The 20,035-nt window shown below is 40.8% G+C and overlaps 1 protein-coding gene across 1 annotated transcript in view; it reads right to left on the bottom strand.

The window, feature by feature from the left end:
- GYS2 (glycogen synthase 2) overlaps positions 1–18,959 on the bottom strand; it is a 71,781-nt gene extending 52,822 nt beyond the window's left edge. Inside the window, exons 1-4 of the mRNA XM_048836285.2 lie at positions 18,492–18,959; positions 7,070–7,251; positions 3,298–3,489; positions 2,402–2,587 (exon numbers count right to left, since the gene is read on the bottom strand). Of these exons, the coding sequence (XP_048692242.1) occupies positions 2,402–2,587; positions 3,298–3,489; positions 7,070–7,251; positions 18,492–18,612 (681 nt within the window). The 5' untranslated portion in view covers positions 18,613–18,959. The remainder of the gene's footprint in view (positions 1–2,401; positions 2,588–3,297; positions 3,490–7,069; positions 7,252–18,491) is intronic.
- Between the last annotated feature and the right edge of the window lie 1,076 nt (positions 18,960–20,035).

Consider the following 20,035-nt stretch of genomic DNA (forward strand, 5'->3'; position numbering starts at 1 on the left):
GCAGGAGCTGAGCATGCCTCCTTGTTCCCAGGCTCTGCTAGACTGTTGCTTCACCTCTGCATTATAATATAGATATCATCTATGGTACAACATTGGTTCTTTCCCACTGGTCTCAGATACTGTGCTTGAAGCTGAAGGAAAATATGTTCCTTCCAAGAAACACTGATCAAAGGTGAGAGCTTAAATTCCATTAAAAAAAAATCCAATTGGCCTGAAACAGGAAAACTATGTGCTGTACTTTGGAAAAGGAAAAAAGTGACATGCCCTTTAAAGGTATATTGTCTCATCCAAAGGCTAAACACTAGAAAGCCCTGGAGAGTCTTTATCACTGGACAAATCACTTGTTTGACCTTAATAGTCTACTACTAAAAGACAACAGCAAGAATATCCTCTAAAGACCTGCCTATCTGTATCATTTAATGAGTGTTCGCTAGATCAGCCCCTTACGTTTCTCATCTGGCTTTTGGGCCAGGCTGACCTTTTTACAGCCAAAGACGCCCTCATTAAGACAGCTGATCTCTTAGTAAATGTTACGGCTTGTCAGGAAGAGCTTTAATGCACGGTAAGTGTCTGTGAAACAGTCGTGTAATGGCCTCGCACAATTTCCTGCATCAGTACCCTTTAAATGTCAAGCTGCCTGAAGGAATGATCTGTAGAATTCTATTAGCCTCCACCATTAAAGTATATTTGCAGAGATTAATAATAAGACTTCAGAGAGGCGATATTAATACATAAAAAGTATTCTTAGAGTTAAAAACAGACATTTCTCTATCACCATAGAAATGAATGGGATTTCAGAAGATAAATATATATCAATACAAAAATATTTATGTTGCTACTCAGAAATTCTTTGTAATGTAGAGAGCATGGCTTTGATTTGAGAACACAGGAAAGGTAGGGAATTAAAATAAAAGGTTTGCATTTTACTGTTTTCCTTTTACTGACTCATACAGCAGAAGAGCTAATCTTAAATTTAATTTTTGCAAAAAAGATTATGGTTAAAGATGCACAGTTCTCTGTATCAAGAAAGTACAGACCAGAGACTGGGACACTTCATTCATTTTTAGCATGCTATCTAGCTGCTGGCTTATTTTACAGCAATATGACAAGCGACCTGACTTGTATGAGGATATCACTGCACTTTTTAGTTCATGTTTATCTCTAAGTAGTAGTAAAGATGTTCATACAGAACAGCCACTATTTTGCAGGATACTAAATTCTGAGCTACCAGAGCTAACTAGTCTTTTAGGGTGGGATTTTTAAAAGCGCTTTGGCATGATTCATGCAGGATGAATCCGTGATGCATAAACCAATCTCAAAATCAATTTCTCTTTCTATACACATTTGTAAAGCACAGATCACACCCCGTATCTGCGGTTGCTAAACAGCAAGTATATCTGAGGACCGTAATAAAATTCTACTTATGTTTTCCATTTTGTGCTGTAATGTGATATCATGAAGTTGACAGAGAGGAACATTAAATAAAAACGATTCGACACTCTACCAAAAACTTCAAGAAAGAAATATTTTGAATAGGTCTTTTAATTAGTCAAAAAATTGAGAAAAAATTCTAGCTGCCAATAAGACTGAACCCGAAAAACTTGAGAGCGTACGGATTTCTGTTTGACTTATAAGGGAGTAGGGGCAGGTGGGAGGAAGGCAAAATGAGTCTTATAATAGGAACCCAGTTGTAACATCAACAACGCAGAGATTACTGTAATATACCATTTTTTCTACTCCCTTATCCTGGTAAAAAGTGCTGTAAACCACAGCAGCTTAAGTGTCAGCTCTAAGACTAGCCCCCAGCTACGTGGGTGCTGTAGCCACTACCTGCTCAACTGGCCAGAGGGGCTCTCAACCAACTTGCTCTATATCTCTCCATCTTAGTTGCTTCATCGGCACGTAAAGGGGGAGATTTTCAAAGGCATTGACTTTCAGGGGGAGCTGGGTACCTAACTGACCTTTGTAAATATCCTCAAACTGTTAATAATAAGGCTAAGAGCTTCTGATGGCAGTGCAATGTATTGTTATTGCCATTTATTTATTAGTTAGTGGATTGGATTGGGCTGTTGATTAACCCAGGAGTTTGAAGGTTTCTAGTTTTCCTCAGGATAGGCCTGATCCAACTGATGTCAATGGAAAGACTCCTGATTTCACTGGGTTTGGAATCAGACCCTATATACCTAAGGACAGGACTAATACAATTTATTATACTTTGAAATTGTGGCAGAGCACTTCTATGTGGGCCCACCCCATGAGAATATTCAAGAGGGAATAACTCTGCATTGGTAGAGTCAACAGGCACCAAAGCCAGAAGCTGCATGGTTTAATGAGACATTTTAGCTTCATTGAAAAGTTAGCTAGAAATGCCAGGGAGAGGAAACAGATGACAGACTCTTACCTGGTCAAGTTTGTTGTAGAAATCTATACTTGCTGCACACAGATACCTCCCGAGCAGCGTGGCATGGGTAGTAAAGACTGTGGCAACAGGAAGTTTCCTAAATCGAGAGAGGATTAGCCCAGCGCCTGCCTGCCATTCATGAAAGTGAGCAATCAAGTTGGGCTTGTCATCAAACTGGCTGGAGAGCTGAAAACAATGTTAAAGGACACTTGTGAAGTGCACTGCCTCCTGCTTATCACCCCATTCTCAGCAGCTCCCCAAGTGTCTGCTTACTTCTGAATGAAAAAATCCTACAGCATTCTACTTGACCACAGCCCTGACCAGTTGGTAGAGTTGGCTGGCTGTGAAGGGAAGTACATGCTGCACCATGTCCCCCAGTGGCACGCTCCCCCAGGGAGCTCTGAGAGAAACAATTTTCTCTTTTGCTATTTGAACCACAGTTTAAGAAAACCACGAGTCACTCAGGGTTAATTGTTTGAGGGAAGATAGAATCTGGCAACTTCAGGAAGTAAATTGCCCTTGGCTTTCTGTGTGGAGGCAAGGACAGTTTGTGAGTAAACACCTAGTTGCTGGTCATTGGTAGGGAGAGAGTGAGATCACTACAGTAAGAACTCAGAGATCCAAGAAGAAACATAGGGTAGAAATTACATTAAAGTAACACCCCATGCCAGACGTGGCTTTCCATGGAAAGAATGCAGTGGAACTGACCAATCTTTGAAATCAGAGATATGCTACAGCCATGAATTTGGATCCAGACCAGGAGTGAAATTTCTTATCGTTGGAGGGGAAGGTTTCAGATTTGTGGTTTTGGGGAGTTACTGAGATTCCAAATTTGATTTGGATTCATATCAGATCCAGGTTTGAAGCCACTATTGTTCTAGATTTTAAACCCGTACCTCTTTAAAGAACCAGGCAGTTAATGATCCAAAGATCAGTGCATCGTTGGCCTCTCTGTCACTAAAAGGGATTCCTATGTTGCATGCATCCCAGAATTCTCCTTTCCATCTGTCCAGATTCCAGGCTGCTGATCCTATGTCAAAGAGCATAACATATGGGCTGCCTTCTATCAGCCATCTTCCAAAAAATACCTGTTAATTAGAGGCAGAGGTGTTAGTAGAAAAGGCCAATTTCTCAAGGAGTGTCCTAAACTGAGCCAGCAAATTTTGCATAGAAACCAAATTTCATGTGCAGAAGCACAAGCATTTGGGAATGACGTGGGCATTCCTGTGTGCACAAGATGGATATTTGGAGTTTCTCTTGGCAATGTGTGGAGGAAAGCTAGTCCAAAACCAGGGGGGAAAAAAAATCCAAGAACAATTTGTCAAGGTTTATTTTTACTGAAATTTGAAAGATTTTAAGCCACTCTATAGTTGGTTGAAAAAATGGGAAGAGAGATGTGAAAAATCACTTTTTCTATCAAAATATTTGTCATTGTTCAAAGTGACAAAACTTTCAACCAGCGCTAGTGATGATCACGTTTACCGACTTAAATAAGAGGTGTAGGCACTTGGCAGGATTGGACCCTGGGAACCATAACTGCCCACTTCTTACACATAACCTAATGGGCATTTGAAGTGCAGTGTAAGGGTGCAAAATATCTACATCAAATTTAGGTGGCTTGCTTGAAAATCTGGACCATGGGATCCTTAGAACCTGATTTTCATTTACTCTAAGGCCTCCTCTGCACAATCAAACTTAAGTTACACTGGGATAGCTAAGGCTTTCAACCCTCACTGAGGGCACGGCTACACTGGAAACTTCAAAGCGCTGTTGCGGGAACGCTCCCATGGCAGCGCTTTGAAGTGCGAGTGTGATAATCCACCTCCACGAGGGGATTGGCTCCCAGCGCTCAGAGCCTGTCTACACTAGCGCTTTTAAAGCGCTCAGACTTGCTGCGCTCATGGGGTGATTTTTCACACCCTTGAACCAGCAAGTTAGAGCGCTATAAAATGTAAGTGTAGACAATCCCTAAGTGTGCATGCAGTTATAGTGCTATAAAGATGCATTATACCATCACAGCTATTCCTGTACAGGAAGGGGAAGAAGATATACCTGCCTAAGGCATCTTTATACTGATATAACTGGGTCCATTTTAGTTTAAAAAAGTTACCCCTCTAACCGAAACAGTTACAGCAGTACAAAAACTGTGTAGAGCAGGACTTAAAGCTTCATCGTCATTAACTTTAAAGGCTTGGCTATACTTGCAAGTTAGAGCTCATTAAATCATCCCCGGGCGCCCTAACTCCTGAGGTGTCCACACTGGCTTGGCTCTTAGAGCGCCTGGCCTCTGCAGCTGGAGCGTTCCTGGTAATCCACCTCCATGAGAAGCATAAAGCTTGCTGTGCCCTGGCTGAAATGCACGGGTGTCAGTGTGGACAACGTGTTGCATTACAGCGCTGTGATTGGCCTCTGGAAACGTCCCATAATCCCCTGATGTCAAGTGGCCACTCTTGTCATTGTTTTGAACTCAGCTGCAGATATCCCCTTTCAAAGCTCCGTTTCTGACAGCCGGCTGCTTATCTGCTCCGGGACAAAGCAACCCATTACTGTGGAATGCTGCTGCTGTGAGTGTGTGTGTGTGTGTGGGGGGGGGGGGGGAAGTCTGCTGCTGTCTGAACTTATAAGACAGCATGCTGAAATACTCTCTGCCCCTCAAAACACACTGTTCCTCCCCCCACCTACACACGCAACACACTCCCTGTCACACTCCACCCCCCCCCCTTTGAAAAGCACGCTGCAGCCACTTACATGCTGGGATAGCTACCACAATGCACTGCTCTTTGTGGCACTGCAAGAGATGCTAATGTGGCCACGCCAGTGCGCTTGCAGCTGGCAGTGTAAACACACTGCAGTGTTTTCCCTACTGTGCTCTCCGAGGGCTGGTTTAACTCCCAGCGCTCTACACCTGCAAGTGTAGCCATGCCCTAAGGCCCCATTACACCACTCGGACAGTGCAAAGGGGCCTCAAAGTGAGTCTAAATGTAATTTGTGCCTACTTTAAGACCTTACTGTAAATGAGGATCAGGCCCTTACAGTGTTATTTCATTACATAAATGCTTGAGTGCCCTGATCAGTTTGTGACACAACCGTGGAGCCTAGATGCATACATTAATGGGATACACACAAATACTGGAAACTACAATTTCATTATAAAAGACAAAAACTAAATTTGACGTAACAGGAACACATTCGTCAGTATCGTCTGTTTTGTGCTACTCCAGCAAAACAAAGAAGAGGTAAACCTAGCATAACTGGCTGGTTAAACTGGTGTTTATGGCCATTTTGCATTTCAAGAACAGGTCAAAGTATCTGACTGGAGCATAGAAGTGAATCTGGCCTAAAAGTCTGGAGTTATTGTCCATTCAAAAGAGAGTTTGCTAGATGGCAGAGACATGTCTTTGTAATCAGTAGTAGGTTCATATTTATAAACCTGGGTAAATAATTAGCTTTATGAAAAGTTACACTAAAACCTGAACATCCACTAAATTGGGAACATCACTCTGTACTACTGTCTGAGGATTACCAAATTCCTTACAAATATCAATGTGTAATAGCCTGGTTCCACTCTGAAAAATAGGCTTTGCAAAAAAATGGCATCAAGGGACTCCAAGTCTATTGACTCTTGATGCTTTCCAGGTAGGTGTGCACAGTTTACAACTCAAGAAATTATTTTCCCACAGTTGATAGCCCTGCATACTCCACCTGGAATCTGAGATGCAAACTCTCTCTCTTGGGCATCAGCACCAGTAATAAAGATTGTACAGGCCACATTAGACCTTCTCCTATTCTTGTATAACTCCCTTGTTGTCAGTGAGCTTGCACAAGTGTAACTGTTTGGAATTTAGTAAACAATTCTGCTGCTGATGCATGGAAGGAAGAGAATCTACACCACCTCTGTGAAAGGAATGAAGCATTACGGTCTCTATTTTACAGCTAGGGAAACAGACACAGAGCTACTACGAGATGTGACAGAGATCACACGGGACACGTTTATCTGAACTGGGAATTGAACTCAGATTCACCAGGTCCCAGCTTTGTACATTGACCACAAAATTCTTTTCCCTTCCCTTTTTTGGGAATAAGAATTAACGCAACACCTATGATAAGCACGATACTAAAATGAGGGGACCGCACACTATTTCCAGAGCTAAACTGGCCTTAGAAAGCAGGTTCTTGGTCAGCAGATAACTTTTTTGATCCCACTGTGGTTCAGCTATATTTAGCTTTCAAACCTACCGGAGTGCTAGACAAGTGAAACCACAGTATGGTGAAATGCTATTCCCTTTCAGAGTTTATTCAGCAGCAAGAGAAGGCCAAATGCAATATAAGAGAATTACACAACAGTTCAGTCAACTTAAGGTCAAATTATGTCTACTGAAATCTCACTGTATTTAGGGACTGGCAAAGTAAGTCATTAATCCAATTAAGTAGACTTGCAGATAAATTACTCTTAAAACATGTAATTGGATAAACTGGTTCTCTCTCAAAAATAACCTTTAATGAGTTGACTTTGCTACTCTAACGCTGAGTTAACGGTTCTGAGCCTTTCCTGTTGGGACACTGACCAGGACTACAGAGTCAAGTGGAACAGCAAGAGCATTAACCAAAATTGTAATCTCCTCAGCATCAGTTTAGTTGCCATAGGGAGCAGTGGCAGATCTCATTTACCTGACACCCTTGGCCTTTCAAGGTGTCCACTGCCTTTTTAATTGCCGGGTTCGGAGGCTCGCACACCTCTACCTGAGTCTTCACATTGTGCTCAAAGTAGGGACCAATCAGAAAATAATTTTCACCCCATTCGTCAATTGTAATTTTGGCTTTTGTCTGGATCACAGTGTAGATGCCACCAACTGTAAAAGAAAATAATAAAAGAGTATCATGTTGAGATGGGCATAAGGTACAAAATTCAGATTCAGGTTGACCTGCCTGGTGGTATAGGTCAGGTCCACCTCCAGTTTAGTTACTTTTCATATTCACAATTCTGGGTGAAATCTTGGCAACGCCCCCATTTACTTCACTAGGGCCATTAACTTCAATAGGCTCAGAATTTCATCTCCTGTATTTAAAAATGGGATGTTCTCACATCCAGTCCTCATGTGGTAATTAAATATTAATCCCATAGCACTTTGCCTAAGAGTAGGAGCGTTAGCTAAATATCCTAGCTTAAATATCAATTGAGTCATTATAGGTTACCTCCTGAAAGTTCTTCTATGAGGACATAGTATACTTTCCACCCTCAACTGTTATCATCTGTTACACAACCACTGCTTACTATTCTATTCTATTCGTTTTTTTAGGTCATGCCCACTAATGTGGAATCAGTGCATTGTGTTATTCTCATCCTTACGTCTGGCTGTCCCCTATCTGTATAAAGCATACAACAAAAATCTTGGATCTGCACATCCCTGGAAAGTTTAGATTGGGGAATTCAAACACTGGCTCAGGGCCATTCCTATATTTTCTATTGCCTAATCTAGTGGTTGCATATAGGGTATACCTAAGCTTTTTGTTTTGGCAGTTGTCATTTTTAAAGCTAATTCCTTGTGATGTGGATGCCTGCACAGGGGGAACTGAACAGACAAACCCCAATTTATTACACACAAGCCACTAGAAAGCATCAGGCAGTAATGACTTTCAGCTGCTATTGACCTGAGCTGGATTTGAAATAATGTCTTTTTCTTTAAAGGCACTGTATTTCACCACTAACACAAAGAGCCGTTAATGCTTTAATTTTTATAACATCTTCCACCGATATCAATGTCTTCAACATCTTTCACTGGTGTGTTATACATTATATACACAAACAACAAGTAAAACAGAATACCACATTTGCAAGTAAATAATTAAGTTAACAGATAACTAGAATGAAAGAACAGTGAGACAGGAGTGCAGATCTTTTTATGAGAGGGAAATCCACCAGACCAGGGACCAAGATGAACAGAAGCATAATCTTTAGATGCAGCAAAAAGAAAGGAAGGTGGAAGAACAAATAAATCAAAGTCTAGGTATAAAACTACATGCCAGAGACCCGATTCACTACTGCATCAGTCCAGTTTTACACTAGCTTAGCTCCACTGAGTTAAACTGAAGAAATTCAACAGTGAATAAAGCCCAAGGGGCATACCCAGGAACCATATTTAACATATACAAGGGAGATGAAGATCAGAGAGGTTTAAATAATTGCAACAAAATTAACCTAATAGCCACTATATGATTTGAACTGCCCCAAATGCAGAAGCCAAATGAGCTACTAGAGCTGTATTCGCAAAAAGAAAAGGAGGACTTGTGGCACCTTAGAGACTAACCAATTTATTTGAGCAGTAGCTCACGAAAGCTTATGCTCAAATAAATTGGTTAGTCTCTAAGGTGCCACAAGTACTCCTTTTCTTTTTGCGAATACAGACTAACACGGCTGTTCCTCTGAAACCTGTAGAACTGTATTGTAATGCCCCCACTGTGTCATGAATTATTTGCAAGGCTATAGATGTTATATAAGGGCCCAATGCTGTGATTCTTTCTAGATACTAAGGGCCAGATTTTAAAAGGTATTTTACAAATCTGACCCTTCATTTACCATGAACCCAGTGGAAGCTCACATTGCTCAGCACTTTGGAGGATTAGGGCCATGATTAATTAAAATGGATCAGCTGACATCTGCAGCAAACCTCTTGCCAAATCTGATTTCCCTTTGGTACTGTGGAATTTAACATTTTTAAAATTGTGCCCCTATAGAATGCTGATGTACATATAAACAAGCCTCTGGGCATGCAAATCAATTAAATGGAAATGTTCAGACTGGAAATAAGGTGTACAGTGAAGGTAATAACAGTTTTTATCAGTGAAGGTAATTAACCACTGCAACAGTTTACCAAGGGTACAGTGATTCTCTATCACTTGCAAATGTTAAATCAGCATTGGATGTTTTTCTAAAAGTTATGCTCTAGGAATTATTTTGGGGAAGTTCTGTGGCCTGGTTTATACAGGAGATCAGACTAGATGGTCACAGTGGTCCCTTCTGGCCTGGGAATCTATGAATGTATGAAAAAGTATAGATACAATTATCTAGTTTGCATTTATAAGTTTTATGTGCACACTTAAAAGTTAGCCCCTACATTAAAATCCTGTTCTTTAAAAATAGACCACCTTCTGAGGAGCGCAAACAAGAAAACATCTGAAAGACTGATGATCCATAGAGTTAAAAATAAAGCAACAACATGTTATTGTGCTTATCAGCCATAGCATTTAGGTCTTACAATAAAAACAATGCTGCTAAAATTCCATAAAATAAATATGAACCATTAAAATTGATCATAATGCAACAAAAGAAGAGTCTTTGCTCCATGTTTAAAAATGTCAGCAGCAAATCTATAGCTCAGATGGTGAAGCTACAGAAATAAAGATAAAGCCAGCCCCAGTTCTTCCCTTACAGGTCATTAGGACCAGAAACCCAAGAAGCTGGCCTGTAGTCAGCAGTCGATATGATGATTGTTTAATCTGGATCAGGATTTAGGCAGATCCTGTGTGGTGACACAGTCTGCAAGCTTAGAGAGAGAGAGAGAGTGCGCATCTGAGTAACTTGTCTAAACACAGAAGTTGCATCTTTTTAACTATACTGATATAGTTAAAGCAGTGCAAACCCCAACTGTAGATTCAGTTATACTGTTATAAATATACTTATGTTGATATCCTTATTCCTGTAAGGGAATAGGAATAAATTATACTGATCTAAGGCAACTTTATCTGTCCTCTGGTGTCCATGCCTTGTTGTGGTGGGACAGCTTGTGTGCTCTAACAACCCCCAGAGTCTGTGGCAGCGGGGGCTTTGTTCCGGACAGGTTCAACCATGGTGGATTGGTCTGTGGGGGAGGGGCCAGACAAAACTGACACCCTAGTCCTCCAGGTTGGGGGTTAGGCACAGGACTAACAACCCTGTCCCGTAAAAAAACAAAAATGTGTTAAGGAAACAGCGATGGAGAAATCGACCATTAGGGTGTGTGATGGCCTTCAGGAGTCAATGACCCATATGACTGCCAGTGGTGAAAGCCGAAAGGAGCACTTCAGTCTTCATGCCAGTGGCTTCAACACCAAGACAAAAACCAAACGTGGTTTTTGGAATGTATGGACAATGTACGAAACAGGGAAGCTAGCTCGGGTCACAGCAGAGATGAGATGCTACAGCTTACATATCCTGGGTGTGAGAGAGCGCAGATGGAAGGGATCACGAAGATTAACAGCAGCCTCTCGAGAAACTTTGCCGTATTCTGGATGGGATGATGGACAACACCATGAGGGTGTTGCCATCCTTTTGCCATCCCCAGAGTAGCAATAAGATGGACACCTGAAGGGAAGTGAAAATGAGGCCGCCTGAAAACAACATTACAAAGAGCTGTGGAAGCTGAGCTGAAAAAACCTGGGGCACAGCTGAGGAACCATTGAAAGACTTGCCAGAAACAGACAGGAGTGGAGGAGCTTTGTTGCTGTCCTAAATGCAGGAGTTGTAATGGGAACATCATGATAATGATGAGGATGAAGGCATCTTTATACCAGTTTAACTGGCTCTATTCGAGGAGTTGTACTGGTATAACTATTTAATTTAAAAGATTGTACAATGTAACCAAAATAGTTACACCAGTGCAAAACCTTTGTGTAGACTAGTTCTGAAGGAGTGACCCAACTGCCATTGACTTTAGTGGTGCAAGACCAAGCCCTGATTATCCAGCAACCTCAACAAAGAAGCTGTTTTCAGTTTACTACACCTGAGTCCTGTCTCTTCTCTGTGGCAAAGGACCCAGTCTTAGGATCAACAAGATACTTTGGGAAGCAACCACTTAAAGGTCTACAGGGAGACATTTTCAAAGGTACGAATGGCAATGATGCACCCAATGCACACTGAAAGGGGCTGCCATTTCTGCCTGTATTCCTTGAGTTTAAGGAGACAACAATAAGCAGCCAGTTAGGGAATGGAGCTGAGGGTAGGTTGCATCCTCTTGCTGCCAACTCCAATCACATTTCTGCTGATGCATTCTGCACCAGCTGCAGGTGATGGATCAACTCCTTACGGAGCCCAGTACAGAGTTTGTTGCCATAATCCCGATGCAACGTCACCAAAGTATGTATCATGGTTACCAGGTCGGTGTGCGTCATTCTTAAAATGATAAAACCGGCTTTGACCATATTAGCACGTGAAAGACAAACAAGGCTGGGAAGATGAACAAGGGGAAAAGAAGGGGGCTGATCACAGTGCGCACCTTATTCTGTGCTATGCTACATCATGTCAGTCTGATTGTAGGGCAAGTACAATTGCAATGCATTGTTTTACTACCTTTGTTACAATAAGGATTGAGAACTTTAAAATCAAAACCTTAATTTTTATTTTTTTTTTAAAATGCAGTAAATTCTGCAGAAAACTTGCCACAAAACCTGTGGAGTATCTGGCCCCAGCCATTTCAGTTGTCCCTCTGTTACCATGTGACTTGTGAAGCACAGATGTCTCTGTATACATGTGTAAGAGAACTGGGCATGGGAAGTTGGTACATGCAATTGTATGCACGAAGAAGGTGATGGACATGCCTCAAAGAAAAAAAAGACAGGAGGGGAAGAGTTGACAAGAGGCTGGAGTAATTTATTACACATGGAAATTCCAGTTTATACCCTAAAGAGACGTCACACAAAGTTTCTTTCAAAAGGCACGGTTAGCTACTTTGAATTCATTGAGACTACTGTGCAAGTAAGCAGTCCATTACTCACTCTATTGACTGCAGAATCCCGTGCAAAGTGAAAAATGGTTGGGAAAAAAAAAATCAGTCTTTAATCAGTTTCAGCATTCCAATGAGCCTGTTGATTCTTCTCTAATATGGAGTTTTAGGGTATCAAATGAAACGTAAAAGAGCATCCCATGATTTTCTTGAGACGTTTATACATGCTTCTGGCAGCAACATCTGAAATCCTATTTTCAGGGGCTGGCTTTATAAAAAACAATGAAATGAGAGATGGGCACGAATTTTGCAAAATTCGGATCTCAATCTCAAATTCCCCCAAAGTTCAAAGATGTTTAGATCTGACAGCTTTGGTCTGGCCTATTATAGAGATGGCAGGTTAGCTGCAAATTTTGGATACATGTCTGGTTTTGGATTCTGACATCCACTGAAGCTTAGTGTTATTCAGAACTAGATCTGAACTTTGCGGTTTGGGGCAGTCTCTAGTTTAAGAGGCCACATATTTTAGCCCTAAAGTTACTAGGGCATGCGTAGACTGATGTACAAAGTTCATATTTATGCCTAGCATACACTAAAATCAGCATCCCACCGTTCTACTGAAAACATTTTGTTATGCAAATTGATATTAGTCTAACAGTCCTCCCACTGACACTGGCAACATAGGGCCAAGTTTACTAGTCTATTGATGTGATACACCTCTTTGTGTTTTGATATTAACCTTCACCAAATAACAATGGGGCACAGGCTGGAATTTACTTTCTTCCTTATTTTACTCTCCCTTCTCTTCCTTTTTTCTGTTCCTTCATTTGTTTTCTTTACTTCTTTCTAAACAGCTAGTGTATCATCTGTCTGTTTCTATGCATGCTTCAGAGCAAGTCAAAAAACATGCCAAGAAAAATTTCCAAGAAACAAAAATAAAGTTTTTCCATTCAAAATTATTCAGTTTTGACCAAAAATTTTGAAATTTCATTTCAGTGGGGAAAAAACCTCTCACTTTTGTTTTTGCTGTTTTAAAAAAAAAATTCCCACCTTTTCCAAATAAAATAATAAGAGGGGAAAATAAGTGTGTGTGTTGCGGGGGGGGGGGTCCCACTAAAACAAAACAGTTTGAAATATTTTGTTTAGAAACTTTAAAAAACAAAGATGAAAAGGATTAAAACTGATTTGTAAGAAAACGTTTATTTCGTTGAAAAGACATTTTTGTGTAACAAATTTTGCTGAAAATTTGACCAGTTTTAGTTTTTCTCCCTCCAGTCTAAATTTCCCTTCTTCCTCCATGTTGTGCTCTTCCCATTCTATTTTTAAACACCTAGGAATACCTCAGATATTATAGTGGTGGGGCTCATAAATACCTAAATAAATAGGTACATCAATTACACGCACACTACGTACCCACAACTCATTCACTTGACTCCCTCACCCCAAAAAACTAATACAACTCCCATCCCCAAAGGTGAGAGGGAAGAAGGAGCTACAGAGGAACAGCTGGTGGAGGGAATGGAGCCGGAGAGATGGGAAGAAATGGTACACAGGGAAATGGAGGTAGAGACTGAAGCTGGTGTATGGACGGGGAATGAATTCTTCTCCAGGCAGCTTTGCTTTTTCAGATTAAAAGAACACTGTTCCAGGAGCACTGTAATGGGCCTGAACACTGAGCGAATGGGTTTATATTTAGGTAGTGATAAGAACTGGTCACCTGCCTAGAGTATTTTCTTTTTTTGTTGTTGAGCATTGTACCACTTTAGATCTTTCTTTGTTTAGAAGACAGACTGAATAATACAGACAATATGCAAAAAGAGAGATGCTAACATACATATTAATCAAACATCTCAATATAGTTATCAACTTCATAAAGTGACTAAAAACTCTCTCATCAAAGCAATGGAAACCTCGCTAATCCAGGCTAATGACTATGGCAAGTAACAAAATTAGTGCATAAGAGACAAATTCTCATCCTCCCTGAACAGCTTGAGCAAATTGACTTTTGCCGGGGACATACAAGGTTTAAAGGGATGAGGCAAGGACAACGAGGAACTGTGTAGCCTCTCCATGGATGCTGCTGCAGTCTTTATTAGTGGCCTATAACATCCATCTATTACACATTTCCACATGTGTACTACTGTATAAGGTGGGTGCACAACTGGTTGGGAAAGATTCCTCAGAGAGTAGTTATGAATGGTTGGTTCACAGTCAAGCTGGAAGAGCATATCAAGTGGGGTCCCACAGGGATCTGTCCTGGGTCTGGTTCTATTTAATAATTTCATAAATGATTTGGATAGTGGCTTAGAGAGTAGACTTCTAAAGTTTGTGGAGGATAGCAAGCTGGGAGGGGTTGCAAACTCTTTGGAGGACAGGATTAGAATTCAAATTGGTCATGATAAACTGGAGAAATGGTCTGAAATAAATAAGGTGAAATTGCATAAGGATAAATGCAAAGTAGGACACTTAGGAAGGAATGTCCAACTGCACAAATACAAAATGGGAAATGACTGCCTAAGGAGGAGTACTGCATAAGAGGATCTGGCCAGGGGTTATTGTTGATCAAAACTAAATGAGTCAATAATGCGATACTGTTGCAAAACAAGCAATCATTCTGGGTTATATTAACAGGAGTGTTGTAAGCAAGTAATTCTTCCACTCTACTCAGCACTGGTAAGGCCCAGCTGGAGTACTGTGTCCAGTTCCAGGCACCGCACTTCTGGAAAGATGTGGACATACTGGAGAAAGTCCAGAGGAGAGCAACAACAAATATGAATGATGAAAGAGCTAGACAACGAGACTTATGAGGAAAGATTGAAAAAATTGGGGTTGTTTAGTCTGGAGAAGAGAAGTCTGAGGGGGGACATGATAGTCTTCAAGTATGTACAGGTTGTTACAAAGAGGAGGGTAATAAATTGTTCTCCTTAACCACTGAGAACAGGATAAGTAGTAATGGGCTTAAAAAACAGAAAGGGAGATTTAAGTTAGAGACCTTAGGAAAAACTTTCTAACTGTAAGGGTAGCTAAGCATTGAAACAAATTACCTAGGGAGGTTGCAGAATCTCCTTCATTGCAGGTTTTTAAAATCAGGTAGACAAACACCTGTAATGGATGGTCTAGAAGATAACACTTAGTCCTGCCTCAGTGCAAGGGACTGAACTAAGAGGCCTATCAAGGTCTCTTCCAGTCCTACATTTCTATGATTCTATTGAGGCTTTAGACCATAGATCCATGTAGTTTGTGGCCACTCTACACAAGGCCCTGTCCTTTCCCTAGCTGGCACCAAAACCCTCCCTCTGTGCTACTGAGGAGTGAGCACAAAGTGAGCACTGCTTTACAGCATGTAAGATGCATGCTTCCATGGCCTGCCAACCTTGTTTCACTTCCGCAATAGACATGTGCAGTTCTACAGCTTTCCAAGCCAGGCACCTTCTGCAAAAGGGAGTGTTTTGCCCTTAAACAAACGAGCATAATAAAAAAGCAAGGAAGCTCATGCATTACAAGTTACATTTTGCTCACTAAGTTGGATGGGTATCCTTCATTTTAAATTATTCATGATACGACTTCAAAGGACACTAGTATATATTGTGGTTACATTTGGGTGACTAGTTCTTGCTTACATCAATATTTAGGGAAGAGCTTTGATTAATGGCCAAATTTGCACAGAGTGCTAGAAATGCTTGCTCGGCCACCCTACATGTAATATCTTTGCTTGTCTGGGAGTGAGGGTGTTAAACAGAGAAGATGAAAGACTATTGAGTGATTTCAAATAAATACAAGTGAGCTTTAACTCAGCATGAGCAGTAGCAAGGAAAAGAGATATAAAGGGGGGAGGATCAGAAAGCTCTCTTGACCGGAGACACTTTGAACATGTTCCACACTCAGAATATGGAACAATATGCCATGCTGAGATAGAAGATAGTAAAAGGCCATATATACTATCCTGTGGATGCATGGCTCCATGCCAACTAAATGGAGCCAGCAAGAAGGAACACTAGACAGGGAGGAAGTGAGGCTCCTGAGAAGTAATATACTGCCAGAGAGCTGTAAAGGGGGCTTAGCTTAAAAGAAAATGAGGCCCAAAGTAAGCCTGGCTTGTCTCAGTCTCCCCGTCTGTCAGGAAGGAACCCAGCAATATTTAAATCTTGGGGAGTGTCAATGTTACCTTGATTGATTGGTCCATCAGCCCTCATAGAGAGGGCGCCGATCACAACACGTCGTTTGTGTTGTTTTAGCCATTTCTTCAGCCACCCACTGGCCAGGTTGTCAGTGGCACCGGACACCTGATAGGCATACTGCGCCGCAGCCCAGAACCCCTGAGCCCAAGCAATCGCCAGCCTCAGCCTCCCAAGTAGCTGGGATTACAGGCACGTGCCACCATACCCGGTGGGGGTGGGGTCAATGTATTTGCCTTTTCCCCTTTGCCTAAAATTCTGTTCTTTCTTTTGCAAAGGAAGACACGATATCCTTTCCTATGTCCTAATATTTCTTAGGCCCTTTTATCTTTTCCTATGTCTCACTTTCCTATGACTCTAAAGTTCTGCTCACCCTGGCCATGGGAGACTTATAGCACCAGAGATTTCTCTAGGAGCTACTGCTGTTTATAAAAGTGAGGTCACCCTATCAGGAAACAGTATCAAAGCACATGACTTAGATGGCCCAAACACACAGGCAAAATATCCACTACTTGAAGGAGCACAAGCTCCAAAGACCTTGCAAAAAACATTTGCTCAAATATATGTATATACATAATAAATAAATAAATAATAATTAGAACAAGTACTTCAAACCAGGATGGATTAAGGGACAATTTGTAAGAAGGCTCTGATGTAAGATATAAATTGTTTGCTATGGCTAATTCAATCAGTGCTAAGGTTCAGGTTGACATAAAGTATAAAGTCATTACTTGGTGTAACTGCTAGCACATTCTGTTCAAACTTGTTGAGCTCCAAATCATTTAATTGGACTGGATTAGTAGGGTAAATCTGTGTAGCTTCACTGAGGTCAGCAGAGCTACATCAATGAGAATATGGCCCATTGTGTGCTTTGTAAATGCACAGAAAGAATTTACACTGTGGATTTAAATTATACGTTATATAGAACCCTTTGATTTAGCCAGATTTCTGCTGCCATCTACCTGCCAATTGCTTTCCATGCACATTAGTAAAAATAAGTGTTATACTTGCAGAATACTCCAGGTAGAATTCAGAGTAGCAGCCATGTTAGTCTGTATCCGCAAAAAGAAAAGGAGTACTTGTGGCACCTTAGAGACTAACAAATTTATTTGAGCATAGTTAGTCTCTAAGGTGCCACAAGTACTCCTTTTCTTTTTGCCGGTAGAATGTTAACCCTAAGACTATCGGTTCCTCTCACTTACATTTGTCTTTTAGGGTTCAGATGTTACAGATTACAATCTATTCCTCAACTAATCTTCTCTTTATTTATCCCCACAGGCAGCAAGATACACAATGTCAATCATTGACTTGTAGTAACTCATTTATGCTGCAACATTACTGCCTTTTCCCCTTTGCTGAACTCATGCTGCTTTGTTGAAGTAGGACAGCCCTATTAGCACTTTAAATCTGAAGTTACTCTGGCAGAGAGGTCATATTAGCTAGAGCAATGTGCAGAGTTCAAATATGATCCCATGCACCAACCGTGAAAGCTCTCATGCAAGGTCTGCCTTTAGACATGCTTGTAAATATTTGGCTAGATTTTTAACTGGTGTCAACTGATGCAGCCCCACTGACTTCTCGGTTCTACTCCTGATTTCAGTGGAGCTATGTCGATTTACACCAGTTGAGAATATGACCTTTCATTCTGCAAGGGAAGGCTGAAGAAAATCACTGCACTTGAATGTATTTACTGTCTTACAAATACTTATTTTCATGCTTTGCATTCACAAAGATTTTGCATCAGTTAAAAAATCAGTCTCACAGACATATACAGCACAGCAATACAAACACAGTAACAGCCATATATCTACACACAGAGATATGCACAACACTTACACACTCGCCCATGTTTTTGTGACTGGTACACAAAAGTCTGTATGTGGACAAATATACATACATGGGTTACACACTTGCATTCTGAATAAGCACACAGATATAGCACATATACAATCACACGTGCTTCCATGCTCACACATGTACACAGAATGACACACCTCTTTTGACACAATTTCCTAAACTCTCTTCCTAAATAAAACATCTAGCTGCATTTATGAAACATTCATTTCCACAGTTCCCACTTAATATTTGTATCCATTCCCTCCCCACACACACATTATATGTGTATATATATATATATATATATATATATATATACACACACACATACACACACACTACCCCAAAAACAATCATATTAACACATAAAAAGTGTGTACAGACCTTTATTGGTAACTTCCCAAGCGACTTCAAAGAGCAATAAATCCTCCACTGGCAGGTCTTCATCCTCCCACTGAGGAAGTCCATTAAGAGAGGTCACAGACAGTGATCTAACCAGAGGCATTTTGCTTCAGCGTTTAGCTCTTACAATGCAGGCTGCAACCTTTATTAAATTTATAGTTATTTTTGTTTCTCTCTTTGGTTTTGATTGGCAAAATCTGCCTGAGAGCTAGGCTTGGCAGAGCCAATTTACTCCACTAGCTGGGAGCTAATGGGTTTAAACTGTCTGACTATGAGTATTAAACTAGCTCAGTGAAATCCCATGGACTTGGTAGGCAGCTGTTAGCAGAGACAGGAATTCAAAGCTGATCCAAGCAGATCTTGGCTGTTCTGGGGGCAGGCCTCTCTCTCAAAGGGAGGCAAAAATCAGCATCAGGTTTCTCAGCCACAGCTTTCAGTATCTGCCAGACTCAGGAATAAGTGAAACTCAGCAGCACTTCCCTGAGTAAATTCCCCTAGGGAAGACCTATAAATTTGCCACCTGAGTTGAGCCCTGCCCCTTATGGCTCTCATCAAGACCCACCCCTTCATGTTACACTCACTGATCTCTGTCTATTGTGCACCTGACCAATGTGATACCTAGGCACTTTCATGGATTTGGTTTCAGGGCTTTCAAATGTAAATATTAAATATTTGTCATCACCGCGAAGAAAAGTTCTTGGAGATTTAATTAAGTTTACCAAATCTACCTCCTTCTGTTTCTTTGCTAGCCCTAGTTACCCCTAGCCCCACACTCAGGCTTCTCTCTGGCTCTGCTAGGGTACAACACAAAGTCCAATGAGGTTAATGAACTGGCTTTGGATCAGACCCCTGAGCCTGATTCAATAAAGCACTTAAACACATACTTAACTTTAACAATGTGCTTGAGTGTTTTCCTGAATACAGGTGATTTCCTGAATCAGGGCCCTAATTCCTCCACTAGAGTTTCACTCTAGATTTCTTACCTCTCAAGGGTCTCTTTTTCTGGCTTCCTTCTGGCATGGTTTTATGTAAGTTCTATAGTAATGATCTGGAAGGAGAACTCCATAAAACCTTCATTAAATTCACAGATATATTAAATGTATGGTTTAGTGGTTTAAAACAACTAGCCTCTGAGTCAAGGTTCAGGGATCTATTCCACTCTCTCCAATGGTTCACTTTGTGTCTTTGAATAAGTCATTCAATTCCTTTCTCACTCAGTTTCCCTATCTGCAATATAGGGGCGACAAATAATACCTCTCACGGGAGACAGTGAGACTAACTTCAGAATGTTTGTCCAGTATTTTGGAATATTTGCAAGTATTTAAGTACAAATTACATTCAAATAATAATGTTATTACAACTGTGATTATTTAAATAAACCAGGTGTTATTATTAATGCTTGTTTATTTATTCACTGTAAACATGTGTAGGGACAAAAAATAGTCAAAGTCTTAATAAAAAAAAGGATGTCCAATTTTTCCCCATTTCTCAGCAGGCTATGGAACTGGTCAATGTTTTTAAAAGTG

This window comes from Caretta caretta, chromosome 1 (genome assembly GCF_965140235.1).
Source record: "Caretta caretta isolate rCarCar2 chromosome 1, rCarCar1.hap1, whole genome shotgun sequence".
Lineage (NCBI taxonomy): Eukaryota > Metazoa > Chordata > Testudines > Cheloniidae > Caretta > Caretta caretta.